The 13,456-nt window shown below is 35.1% G+C and overlaps 1 protein-coding gene across 10 annotated transcripts in view; it reads left to right on the top strand.

The window, feature by feature from the left end:
* The window catches only part of LOC106175284 (spectrin alpha chain), a 35,319-nt gene that overhangs the window by 5,515 nt on the left and 16,348 nt on the right, over nt 1–13,456 (top strand). For 4 of the 10 annotated variants that reach the window (XM_087008012.1, XM_087008010.1, XM_087008011.1 and 1 more), the window contains exons 8-27: nt 221–394; nt 563–664; nt 919–1,056; nt 1,280–1,390; nt 1,527–1,604; nt 1,799–1,954; nt 2,295–2,499; nt 2,768–2,880; nt 3,601–3,615; nt 5,930–5,998; nt 6,231–6,347; nt 6,514–6,640; nt 7,094–7,284; nt 7,553–7,702; nt 7,892–8,265; nt 8,636–8,750; nt 9,827–10,119; nt 10,368–10,629; nt 10,954–11,118; nt 11,592–11,669. In XM_087008012.1, the coding sequence (XP_086864138.1) occupies nt 221–394; nt 563–664; nt 919–1,056; nt 1,280–1,390; nt 1,527–1,604; nt 1,799–1,954; nt 2,295–2,499; nt 2,768–2,880; nt 3,601–3,615; nt 5,930–5,998; nt 6,231–6,347; nt 6,514–6,640; nt 7,094–7,284; nt 7,553–7,702; nt 7,892–8,265; nt 8,636–8,750; nt 9,827–10,119; nt 10,368–10,629; nt 10,954–11,118; nt 11,592–11,669 (3,033 nt within the window). The remainder of the gene's footprint in view (nt 1–220; nt 395–562; nt 665–918; nt 1,057–1,279; nt 1,391–1,526; nt 1,605–1,798; nt 1,955–2,294; nt 2,500–2,767; nt 2,881–3,600; nt 3,616–5,929; nt 5,999–6,230; nt 6,348–6,513; nt 6,641–7,093; nt 7,285–7,552; nt 7,703–7,891; nt 8,266–8,635; nt 8,751–9,826; nt 10,120–10,367; nt 10,630–10,953; nt 11,119–11,591; nt 11,670–13,456) is intronic. The other 6 variants (XM_087008015.1, XM_087008014.1, XM_087008013.1 and 3 more) reach the window with 3 other exon arrangements.

The following is a 13,456-nucleotide window of genomic DNA, read 5'->3' as shown; positions in this document are numbered from 1 at the left end:
GCAGGTTTTGTAAGGTTTGATGTGTCATGTGTAGAAATCAGTGACAAAAACACTATGATAAACAAAAATGATGATCTGTTAAAATTTTTATTCTCTCTGAGATAAAAGCTTAGGTAGGTTGCAGTGTAAAATTGTTCAACTGGTTATTATACATTGTCCTGTTAATCTATTTTAATATTACATGTTTTATGCAAATTTATCATACTTATTGTACCATTAGGCCGAGGAAAGGAAAAATCGCCTGGATGACTCCTACCACCTCCAGAGATTCTTGGCCGATTTCCGTGACCTGGTTTCCTGGATCCACGAGATGATGGCTATTATCTCCGCAGATGATCTGGCCAAAGATGTCGCTGGGGCAGAATCTCTTCTGGAAAGACATCAAGAACACAAGGTACATTTATTGACATGAAAAGAAATAGTTGTCAGTAGTACAAAGATTGCATGTAAAATTAAAAAAAATATTGCAAGGGAAAATGTTTCGGATGTAGTCCTAATTTAATTTGGTAATTATGAAAGGACCATTTCACCTTATTTTAACATATATTCTGTTCTTGTACAGGGAGAAATTGATGCTCGTGAAGACAGTTTTAAGACCACAGCAGATGCAGGCAAACAGCTTCTGGAATCTGACCACTATGCCACTGAAGAGGTCAAAGAAAAGGTAGAAAACTTACACAATGAGCAACATACAGTCAGTAATGGAAAACTTACTTATCACGTTTCATTGCCATTAGTGATTATCAAATACAAAAAGTTAAGAATTCAAATATTAGTCACATTAAGTAAATTGATACCCGTGCATTTTTACAGCAAAGAAAATTTTCCAATCGTGAAAAGAGAATATCAGGTTTTTATACTCAATCGAAGTTCTACCAGTAATAATAATAATGCCTTGTTTTTCTTTGTATTCCTCAGCTGGTCCAGCTAGCCAATGAAAAGACAACTCTGTTGGAACTATGGGAAGAGCGTCGTATTCTTTATGAACAGTGCATGGATTTACAGTTGTTCTACAGAGACACAGAGCAGGCTGATGCATGGATGAGCAAACAGGAGGTGAGATCACCTAGTAATAGGAATAAAATGTCGTTATATCATGTTTTATATTGATTCAGTTTTAACAACCTCTGAATTAACAAAGATCCTAAATGTTGCATTTTCTGAATGTTTTTTTATCACTGAGTCAAGAAAGGATGTATTGGCTCGATCTTTAAAAACTGAAAAGAGATGGGGTCATGGTTTTAATGTTTAACCCCTTCCACTGTATTTGTGTTTCCAGGCATTCTTACAGAACGAGGATCTTGGAGACTCCCTGGACAGTGTAGAAGCCCTTATCAAGAAACATGAAGATTTTGAGAAATCTCTTGCAGCTCAAGAGGAAAAAATCCATGTGAGTATCCCCTTTATTGGACTTCATGTAATCCTTTGATAATTCTTTGATGAGCCAGTCTGACATGAAATAATCACGCTGTAAGTGCCAAGGGGTGTTTTGTTATATTCAGTATCAATCCTGTCTGTTATTTCAGGCTCTCGATGAATTTGCGACCAAGCTCATTGAGAATGAGCACTATGCTGCTGATGATGTTGCAGCCAGGAGAGATGCAGTAAGTTGGCATAGTGGTTTGTTTAGTTTTAGTAGATAAAAAAAGTCTGAATAACGAAGATATATTAAATGATTAACTGAAAGCCTTTTTGTCTATTGTCAATTTCTAAATTAAGATAAGATGGAACATACTGCAGAAATCTGTGAAGGATTGATTAAAAGAATGTTAAATGTCAAATTAATTCCTCTGAGTAGCTCCTCCAGAGAAGAAATGCACTGTATGAGAGATCTGGTGCAAGACGCCGCATGTTAGAAGATTCCCTTAGATTCCAAGTCTTTGAAAGAGACTGTGACGAGACCAAAAGCTGGATCAACGAAAAACTTAAGACAGCATCAGATGAAAGCTACTTGGTAAGGTTTCTGTAGTGTAACCATTTCAGCAGTTTAAGAAGAATGCTGTGTGCAACAATTTTTTATATGATTATCAGCTCTTCACCTGGTTAGTGTCCGTTTAGTGTCAAGTAATATAATTAAAGGAATTGCACTGCACACCAGAGAGCTGGCTCCTTTTGTGTACAAAGTTCATTAGCACTAGTGTGTCAAATGTGCTATTTTACTAGGTACATTGTTCTGTACTGTTAGCATTTAGTCATATGAAAGTTGTAAATGAAGCAAATAAGCAGTTAGTTTTAAATGCAAAGCATCACCATTTGGAAATTTATCACTTACTTTTCTGAATATTTTGTTTCAGGACCCCACAAATTTGCAAAATAAAGTCCAGAAACACCAAAACTTTGAGCAAGAGCTTGCAGCCAACCAAAGTCGTATTGAAGCTGTCAACAAACAGGGCCAGGACCTGATTGACTCCAATCACTTTGCCTCTGACATTACCAGAGAGAGACTGGAGGAAATCCAGGAGTTGTGGCAACAGCTGAATGAACAGACAGAGAAAAAGAGTAGGTCTTAGTGAAATCAGTTGTATTTACACACAGAATTAAACGAGATTGATTTGATTTAAGCGAGTTGGAAAGGTTATTCATTTTTTTCTTCTGAAATATTGCTTATTCAGTTGCTCTAATATGCACCTGAAGAAGAGTTTATCTTTAACCAAATGAGCAAACATTTTTAGTTCATTGTATCAAACATCTAAAAAAATGGATGAAATGTAAGTAGTACTTCTGTGTGAAGAAGCTTCATACATTGTGTTAATTGCTTTGACTAAAGGTGGCCGCTTGAATGAAGCTAGTGAGCAGCAAGCTTACAACAGGAATGTGGAAGATGTCGAGCTCTGGCTGACTGAGATTGAGAACTTCCTGATGTCAGAGGATTTTGGGAAGGTATGCACCTGTTGACCCTAAGTTTGTCTTGAACTGTGACTGTAAAACTTTTTTTTATATTCATGCATCAATCCAGTTTAAGTTTTACTTGTTGACATAGCTTTAAGTTATGGAAGAAAGAAATCTCCAGCTAAATGTTATATATTTACCTTTATTTTGAAAAATATCCCAGTTTACATGTAATTAAGATTTGTTAATTTTGTTTTTTGAATGTGGTTGAGTATGATTTAATCCCATGTCCCCTACTCCGTCTTTCTCTTTTTTCTTTATTTAAAGAAGTTTTCAATTGAATATAAAGGTGTTCTTCTCAGTGGCAGTAAATTTACACACATGTTAATGTTCACCTTGATGAAATTCATTTTTTGCATCTTTGTTTTTCAAAGGTGACTAAAGCTCCTCAGCAAGAGCATTTAATGTCTTTTATTACGTACTACATTCTGCTTTGTATAGTAAAAGTAGCTTTTTGGAAACTAAATTTAAAACTAGGAAAGCAGTGGAGAGTTCAGCCATCCTCCAAGGCAGCTCACTTTAATAAATAAATCAATAAATAAAGAAAGCACCACCAAAATCTAAAAAATTCCGAGTTATTTATTCTTGTTCTTCAAAAATTATGCAAGAAAGACTAATTAAAAAAAAACAAAGAATGATCTGTGAAGAACACTAAACAAAATAACATTCTCTAGGATTCTAATCTCTTTTCTCTTTCTTTCATTCCCACAGATTATCACCAAGGGAGTGAGTTCTCTTTACAGTTTCTTTCAATTGCTCAGTACATATGCAACCCTGGAGAAATGCAGCAACTCTTGCTAATGACATATTCAGTGGGTAATTTTGAAATGGGGTGAATGTGAATCCTACAAATTAAATGCAAATTATTTAGTAATTATTTTGACCCCTGTTTTCATGTTAATATAGATCAAAAGTTTTTTTTTTTTTTTTTTTTTTTTTTTTTTTTTTTTTTTTTTTTTTTTTTTTGGTAATTTCAATTCAAAAATTTCCCATACATTTTGACTGTAAGAAAAATTTTCATGGGTGGAGGGAGCTCTCTTTCATAAGATAAAAAATTCAGATTCCCATTGTACCTTTACAATGGTTTTTATGATGTACATATTTTACAATCCAGCAGAACTACCACTGATCAGTATGTCCAAGTGTTGCTGTAATTTCTTTCTCCCCTGTTCCTTGTCACTGCAATATAATCAAATGCTTCCTGTGCCTTGTTTTTCTTTTTACCTGGATTGTGTTTGTATTGTCATCATGAGACGTAATTCCTTATGTACCTTGCCATTCTTTAGTCATTCTTGAACAAAGATGTCAAGATTAGACAGATATAGGTTGCATGCTTTTGTGCATATCATCATGATTGGGGAGAATATGTACATGAAATAGAAGATTTCATAATTATATTTTATGATTTTGATTGCTTTGGGGGAACTTAGTGCAGATTTATTTATTATTTAGGTCAAGCACTTTTCTTTTAGAATTATGAAAACTATTTTAGGACTTGGCATTGGTTGATTGAGTATTTTTGTTTAGTACAAAGTTCCATGTTATGTACTGTTGCAATGATTATAGATGCAAAACTTGGGTTACATGAAAATGATAATGAGTTTGTATAAAAATGATATGTTCAGGTGTTTCCGAAATTGCTGAATAAAGAACTTGAAAGAATTTTTGTGGATATAAGACCAAAAAGAAATGAAAATTGATAGCTTTATTAATTTAAAGTAATAAACATAAAACATTGAATTTTAATCTAAAATAAAAATGAAATAATAATATAAAGTATCCAGTGATAACAATGAATGACTGCAAATTTCAGACAGGATTATGTTGCTTAAAACTATTGTAAGCTTTTTGTCTGCCATCTCAGAGCTTTCAGTGGGGAAGGGGCTTGCAGATATTAGCCATTGCCTGCCTTACTATCTTGATTTTATTGATTTATTTAGCCATTTTGTATAAGTACACATGGGACAGTATTTTATTACACTTTTATGAGGATTGCCACAAAGTTGGATTTTGAATTAGTGTCATATTTTAGGGAAATGATGATATTACTAGGCTTTATTTGTTGATTCTTTAACAGTTGTTTGACTCTTTATAGGGAATGATTACTTTTATAAAGATATGTGTACTCACAGCTTGCTGTCTCATATTTGCATCTCAATATATATATTTTATATAGATTTATACTACATTGGATATATGTTAACTTATATATGTTAACTTGAGTTACAGACTATGTTTTAAGACCCACTGCCCCCTTCTACCTAAAAAAAAAAAACTTGATAATTGTAAATAAAAAATTGAGATATTTCATTTATATACACACATTACTTCCCAATATCAGTCTGTCTTACAAATCCTCTTTCCTTTTACCTCCATTGAGTCTTTTACACTGTGAATATTTTCCCAAAATTATTGCCAGTTTAAGCCATATCACATCGTTGACCTGGTCAGACATCTGTAACACACATTTTTGTCTTAAAATCATGTGTAAATAACAATCTTCCTTCAGCATCCTACAATGTGTACATGTTTTCTGTGCTGTGCCATAATGCAAAACAACTGATCATGCCCATGATTCTTAATTTTAATATTTGTATCTTATCTAGATCTTGTAACTTGCAAGTTTGTTAAAGCTTATTTGTAGCATGTTCTTCAGGTATCTCTTCATTATATAAAAGGCAAAGCATCTTGATATATAAACTGAATATTTTTACTGGTGAATTTTCTCATAATGTGTAGTATCATTTGAGTTCTAGTTTCTTTCAGATTTCTGACAAATTTCAACCAGTAAATTTTTTCTTAGGTACAATAGGTGTAGAATTTTTCTGGTGAAGAATTTATCCAATTGTAAAAATTGGTTTTTAGAAAAATTAGTAGATTCTAAAAGAAGTAGAGTAGGAAAAACAGCAAGACAGCTGTAAAGATAATGATATGGCTAGACACTTGTACAAGTCAAGATTTGCCATGGTGTTTGTTTATAATGCAAATCTGTAACATTAAATGTCCAGTAAGTAAGATTAATTTTTTATCTTGTTTGCAGGATTTGACCAGTGTCCAAAACCTTCAGAAGAAACATGCCCTTTTGGAGGCAGATGTTGCTGCACATCAGGTAAGTTGTATTGATTGTATCTAATGGTAATGATTATTTTGATAGAGGTTTTTGCTTATAATGTCTCATAAAGTAACAGTCAGATTGAATGAAAAACATTCTTATGATTGTTATTCAGCTTCTGCAGGAATAGAGATTTCTTCAATTTAAAGTCTTTTTCGTTTTTTTTTTTTTTTTTTTTTTTTTTTTTTTTTTTTGACATTATTTTCAATCTTTTCCTATCTTCCATCAGGACCGTGTTGACAGCATCTCTCAGCAGGCAGATGAGTTTGTGGACAATGGTCATTTTGATGCTGATAACATTGTGGCCAAGAAGGATGCCATGGTGGAGAGATACAATGCTTTACAGGTAGGAATAATGTGGGTGAAAGTGCTCAGGGTTATGCCTGGTTTCAGGGTTTTCAGTCTCCTTTTTTTCCACATGGTTTAAATGCAATTAGAAATTGCAGATTTTAGTTTTTACAACTTCTCCCAAGGAATAATAATAATAAGTCCCCACACCTTTCTCTCAACAGGAGCCAATGAATGCTCGTAAGCAGAAGCTGATAGATGCTCTCCAACTGCAGCAGTTTATCAGGGACATAGAAGATGAAGAGGACTGGATCAGGGAGAAAGAGCCCATAGCCGCATCCACTAACAGAGGTAAATTATAACTCAACTATAGGAGATAGAGATGATTGTTTGGGATGTCAGTGAAATGAGGGCATTAGAAGAAAAAAATAATTGCTTATTTGAACAACAAAAATTCTTGTTTGGCAGAGTTCAAAGTTGGATAAAGTTGATTAATATTAGCTTGCTTATTTTATAAATTATTATGCCAGTGTTGAATCGGATGGCAATGGCAATATGTACCAGGAGATTCTTGTTACTGCCCATATGTTACTTCAGGCAATATATGTCAACTGTTACTATAAGGAATTTGAGTGTTTCCTGGCATTCTATTAGTGGTTAAGTGGAAAGTGTCCATTTACCTACATTGACAATTATAGAGAGATCCCAAAATAAAATAACATATAAATCCAAACAACAAAGTAATAATTGTAACAAACACAATGGCATTGAGATTTTCACATGGTAGTTTTTCTCTGGTCCCAGGCCGTGATCTGATAGGTGTACAGAACCTGATGAAGAAACACCAGGCATTGCTGGCTGAGCTGGGAGGCCATGAGCCAAGGATTGGCTGCGTGTGTGAGCAGGGCCAGGAGATGATCAACGAGAACCACTTTGCCTCTGATGAAATACAGCAGAGAATTGCGGGACTGCAGGAGAAGTGGAACAACTTGAAAGTAGGCTATATTTTAGTGGTCTTTGTATCATTTTAGTCCAGTGATAAACTAGAAATGAAAATATATAACTTCATATTCTTTGGTATCTGTTTCAGGAATTCTTTTTTACAAAACTATGAAGTCTTTAATCAATACAATGCTCATTGCTCTTGTACATGCTCTCAACAGTCTTATATGGTTGTTTGCAATGACAATTTAAAATTTGATTATTGGATAACTTTCCCATTTGCAATCCCAAGAACACAAAGTTTTATATACACCTTTTTAGGAGAAAGCGTTCCAGAGGAAGCAGGACTTGGAGGACTCCCTGGAGGCACAGCAGTACTTTGCTGATGCCAATGAGGCCGAGTCTTGGATGAAGGAGAAGGTCCCCATTGTGAGCAGTACTGACTACGGCAAGGATGAGGACTCTGCAGAGGTAAGAAATGACTCATGAATAAAAAGACTGCAAGGAGAGTTTTTGAGATTAACTTGCAGCATCTTTTTTACAAAGAATTTTAAATCAAAAGTAGTTTTGGTATTAGATTGAAGACAAAGACAAGATAAAAACTATGTGTGTGTGGGTATGTGTGTGTAATTTACATTGATATGAACTCATTATTTTCAGGCCTTATTGAAAAAACACGAGGCTCTCATGGCTGATCTGGAAGCCTACAAGACCAACATAGATAACCTTCAGTACCAGGCTAAAGCATGTCGCCAGCAAGAGGCCCCAGTAATTGATGACTTTGGCAAGGAGTGCGTGGTTGCCCTGTACGACTACACAGAGAAGAGCCCCAGAGAAGTCTCCATGAAGAAGGGGGACGTTCTCACACTGCTGAATAGCTCCAATAAAGATTGGTGGAAAGTAGAGGTGAATGACCGCCAGGGCTTTGTACCTGCTGCCTATGTAAAGAAAGTTGACCAGCCACTGACTGCTAGCCAGGACAATCTGGCCAGAGACTTCACGGTGTCCATCAGGCAGAGGCAGATTGAGGATCAGTAAGTTAGAGATTTCACATGTGTGTACATACTCTCACACTGCCTAGCTTTGCCACTTAGCCATCAGTATGATAAAGGCAGAAAAATAGAAGGCAGATTTTGTTTAAAATAGATATTTATTTCATATGCTAAAAAGTTTTGTTGTTAATTAATTTTATAAGAGATTTGTTATTTGTTAATTTTATGAAAGAATATGTAATCTTTAAAAAATATTGAGATTAAAACCAATACAGGGCATTCTCAATTAAATTTGGATCATAATTTGAGTGTCAGTTTGATACTTTCACCTCATACATTATAGTAGTTAACATTAACATCACTTATGCTAATATTAACAAGTTCGTATCTAATAAGACCGTGTTTTCTGCAGGTATGAGGCCCTGATAGATCTGGCCCAGCAGAGGCGTGACAAGTTGTCCGAGTCGTGCCAGGCCTACAAGCTGGTCAGGGAGGCTGGAGAACTGGGGCAGTGGATGATTGAGAAGGTAAACTGACCACTTGGTGTCTTAGAGCTTCTGTTTTACTTCTCGTAAATCTTGGTTGCTTGGGTCTATTGTGAGCTCAATTTTGAGATGTGAAGTAGTATTTTTAAGAGGCCTTAACACTTTCAAAGTTTTCTGTTCATTTTGTTATATTATATTATATTTATTTTACTTTTATTTTCAAGTTTGAAGAAGCTTCTTTGTTGGATACATGTTTCTTAATGAGTTTCTCAAAATTTAATTCATAATTTTGAATTCAGGAGATGAAATTATTTTTAATTAAAGAATATGAAAATTATGACACTTTTTTTTCTTGCATTTTGGTAGGCAAACACATTTGAAGTGGGTACCCTGTGTATAGATATTTTTATAAACCCTTGTAGATAATTATAACACCTTACCCTACATATTTCTGTGAGCTCTATTATCCTTTTGCCTTAGCTTATGTTGTTTTCAGGAAATTATAATACTCAGATTATCTCTCTTTTGGATTGAAAGTTGATCATAATTTCCATCAGTCTTACAGCTTTGGCATCCCATTTTACTTTGAAATTTAGAACTCGTGGACTTACTGATTTGTAAAATGTGTTAAGCAATCATGAAGAACAATGTTTTTGCATGAAAATATTATCATAATACCATTACCACTGTATTTTTTCCACAATTTCAAAGTATCAGCTTGCCTATTGCTTGAAATCATAATTGAATCATAAGAGTATTGAAAGATTATCAGACAAAAGCTTGATTGAAATAGGTCTGTAAAGGATATTGCTTGAACTTTATCAAAGTTTTTTACCTGATTTTCATTTTATTATTTTTTTACATGCATTTGCTATGCATTTCTGTAGCCCTCAACATCCCTCCTTTCTTCAACAAAGCAATTTCATTGTTACCCATGAAAGTTTTTTTCAAATGAACAAATGAAAATATTAAAAGTAAAATAAAATATTATAATATTTTGTACAACCAGTTTCATTTTTATTAAATAATCTTGCAATAATTTAAAATACTCAGGATTATGGAAGCTCTTACATTCTTGCTGTCAAACAGACACATAATTTATATTCTTAATTTATCAGGAGAATGCAGTTGTGGAAGAGGCAATCATTCCAGAACAAGCTGATCTTGAACAAGTAGAGGTGCAACAGAAGAAGTTTGATGACTTCCAGAAAGATCTAAAAGCTCATGAAGAGCGTCTGGTCGAACTTAACCAAATTGCCGATAATCTCACGCGTATGGGACAGACCGAGGCTGCTGCTAAAATTAGGATCCAGATAGAGGAGTTGAACAGGAGATGGGAGAGGTTGCAGAACACGGCTCAGGACAAGGCTAAGACCTTGGCCAGCTCACATGAAGTACAGAGATATCATAGGTAACAACTTGGACACCATCATATTATAGTATACCTAGTTGACTTACATGACAAAGATTTGTATTCTGGTGCAGGGTAATGGAACCTGTTGTGGTCCTATGGTTCAGAAATTTAAGTTTTGCTTGTAAAAATTACAAATTGTTTGTGATTGAGCTAAGGACAAAAGCAACCTGACTTATGCCTGCTCATTTCTGACAGGGCAACTTTCTCTCTTTCTTTCCGCAACTCAAGTAAATTTTGATTTACAGGGATGTTGATGAAACTAAAGAATGGATCGATGAGAAAGACCAGGCCCTGAACACGGACGATTACGGCAGTGATCTTGCCAGTGTGCAGAGACTTCAGCGCAAACATGAGGGTGTGGAGCGTGACCTGGCTGCACTGGGCGAGAAAGTCCAGCAGTTGGACGAGACCGCAGGCCGCTTGGTGGAAACGCACCCTGATGTCTCAGACAGTGTAAAGGCTCACCAGGCTGAGATAAATGAGATGTGGAACTCTTTGACAGAGAAGGTACATTTATTTACACTTGTATTTATGCTGAATTCAGTAATATGTAAAAGTTTTGTTGTTTAAAATAGATGAGATGTTATATCACCAGTATTTGTTTGGTTCAGTGTTATGTGAAGGTTTTATTGTTTATGGTTGATTGGATGTTATATACAATACAATTATTAAATGGCGCTTTCTAAATGCATATTATTTGTATTGTGTCCATCCATTATCTTGATGGACTAAAGAGGTGAAATTAGACACTCATTAAACTACATAAAAATTTATCCAAATATTGTGTGTTTATAAATTCTAATATAAATGAACATGTATCTTCTTCCTCAGGCCAATGCCCGTAAGGCCAAGCTTCTGGATTCTTACGACTACCAGCGTTTCCTGAGTGACTATCGTGACCTGACCTCCTGGATTAACAGCATGCAGGCTCTGGTTTCCTCTGATGAGCTGGCCAAGGACGTCACGGGAGCCGAGGCTTTGCTGGAACGACACCAGGTAAGAGAAGGTCAAGGTTTGAGTGAATGTGTGGCTTTCCATTATATGGTGTCTAGTATTGCTTAGAAGGTAGTGCCCAGATATAAAGAGTGATGCTATGGACTTGAGACTGAGCACAAGGGAAATGAGCTGGATTGGTTGTCATTTAACTGTGGTCTCTGAAGACTGATGGGTTTTGTGTATGTAAGGTTATAAGAAAGGAGCACAGTTTACACAAGTAGAAGGAATGTGCCTTCAGGCAGCTTGGGAAATGATGTGCAGACTTTTTATATAAGATGCCATGTATTGGGATTTTGTGTGGAAAAAATTGAGGAAGCAAGGTTTCAAATATATATGCTATGCATCTATATAGATATATATTTCATCGCCCTCTTTTTCAGGAAAAAATAAAAATTTGATTTTCTCTTACAATTGGTGGAAGTAATTTTGTCTTTTCTCCCTGTGGTGAAACGAAAATGCTATCAACATTTCAGAACCTTCACACTGACATTGCCAGTCGCTATGTCCCCTACCAAGTTTTAGAGAACGCAGAGGAGGAGGCAGAGGATGAGGTCAGCCATGATTCTAGGGCATGCTGGGAATGGAGTGATGTGCTGCTGAGATGTTATACATATCAACTAGCCAGTTTATATATACAATATATTTATGTAGTTTTTTGTGCTTGCTCATGTAGCTGTATTTGCCATAAGAGGTTGCGCATTGTAAGACATTCTGAAACTGTCTTCCATGTATGACTGTGTCTGTCAGATCAATTTGGTCTTTAATTGTTGAAATGGCAATTTTGCAGTGAATTTAAACATCTACCAAAAAGTTGTTACTGATAAGACAAGTTGGAACTATTTCACTTTCTCTGTGGCGCCTACAGCATATAAGCATCCACTTGTAGATAGAGAAATCACATTGAGGACAATAAGGCATGTTCACTTTACAGACTGTCCCCAACATGTCCGCGGCAGGCCGCACAGTTCTTTGTCTCACCCTGTCTACACAGGGGAAGCTAATAACAGCATGTTTCTTACAGCGTTGTAGGTCTGTTATGCTGGAATGTGACCTTGACCTTGTCTGGTAGGATGAACTCTAGGATGCTCCTTTGTATAACGTTGTTATTGTCTTTTTTTTCTCTCTGTCTCTCTCTCTATTTCTCTTTCTAATCGCATGGTTTGACTTTTTCCAGATCTGGGCGTTTGTAAAGCATTAGGTTACCTACTGAGTACATGTTGTTTTTGTATCATTTGATCAAGAAATGTTGGGATATTGGTGGCTACCTTTTTTTTCTTTTGTATTTTGATCTTCAGTCCGAATATTATGAAAGATGATTTGATGTAAACTACTTCAGCTCATTAGATAAAATTTTGACCTGGTTATTTTGAAAAAAAAAATTGAATATTTCAATCCTTGCTGTTTAAATTAGCAGTTATTTTTGTGGGGTTGCCAGTAATATCCCTTCTGTGATCTGACTGATACTTCTTAGCATGACCATGAGACTGTTGATCATGCAGCTCTCTGACTGGTTTATATAGCCAAAGTGTCTTATTTGTGACAGGTTTGACATTTCGTATAGTTTTCATTCCATGTTTTTTTTTTTTTGCTGAGCTGTTTTTAAAATGAGGTATGCATTTGTAAAATGTGCTGAAACTTCTTTTTGTGATGATAATGATTTAACATTGATACTGTCTATGTTGGTATGAAACTGTTTATATTTTGCAAAAAAATTGGATTGAGATGAGCACAACTGCATCTTGGTGAAGTTAAAATATTCTTAGAAACTGCCAAGTGATGTTAGAAAAGCATGATCAGCAGTTCAGTAAATGAGAGAGAAAGAGCTCTTATGTGGTAGAGAATACAGGTAGATGTAGCTGAAAATTGCACCACATATTCATATGACTTAAATTTTGATTTAACTCAAGTCAGTCTGTTGGATAGCTATTCAGCATGTTCATGTAGATTACGCATGATTTGTAGAATAGAATAGTGCATGATGAATTAATACCAAGTACATGGTTTTATTAAGGAAAAACCAAATTAAAACTTAATTGGCACTAGGTGAGATTAAGATTCGGTTACATGGTGTCTTTTGAAACTACATTGTACAGTTTTTCTTTGTAAAAAGTGTAGCAGTTCTTACTCTATTGAAGTAGATTTTGTAACAGCACTGATGTTCTGTTCTTTCTAAGTAAGATAGTCTGCACCATTCTCATTTTTCTTCTGTACTATTTTTTCAAATAATGGGTCACTTTTTGCACTAATCATTCAAAAAACATAGGGTGTATGAGATGCATTGGATTTATTTTTTATTCCAGGAATTGTGACCCTTTCATGACTGATGACCTTCAGCAAT

Source organism: Lingula anatina, chromosome 3, assembly GCF_051362555.1.
Source record: "Lingula anatina isolate TDL-2025a chromosome 3, LinAna3.0, whole genome shotgun sequence".
NCBI lineage: Eukaryota > Metazoa > Brachiopoda > Lingulata > Lingulida > Lingulidae > Lingula > Lingula anatina.
This window is presented reverse-complemented; position numbering and strand designations above follow the sequence as displayed.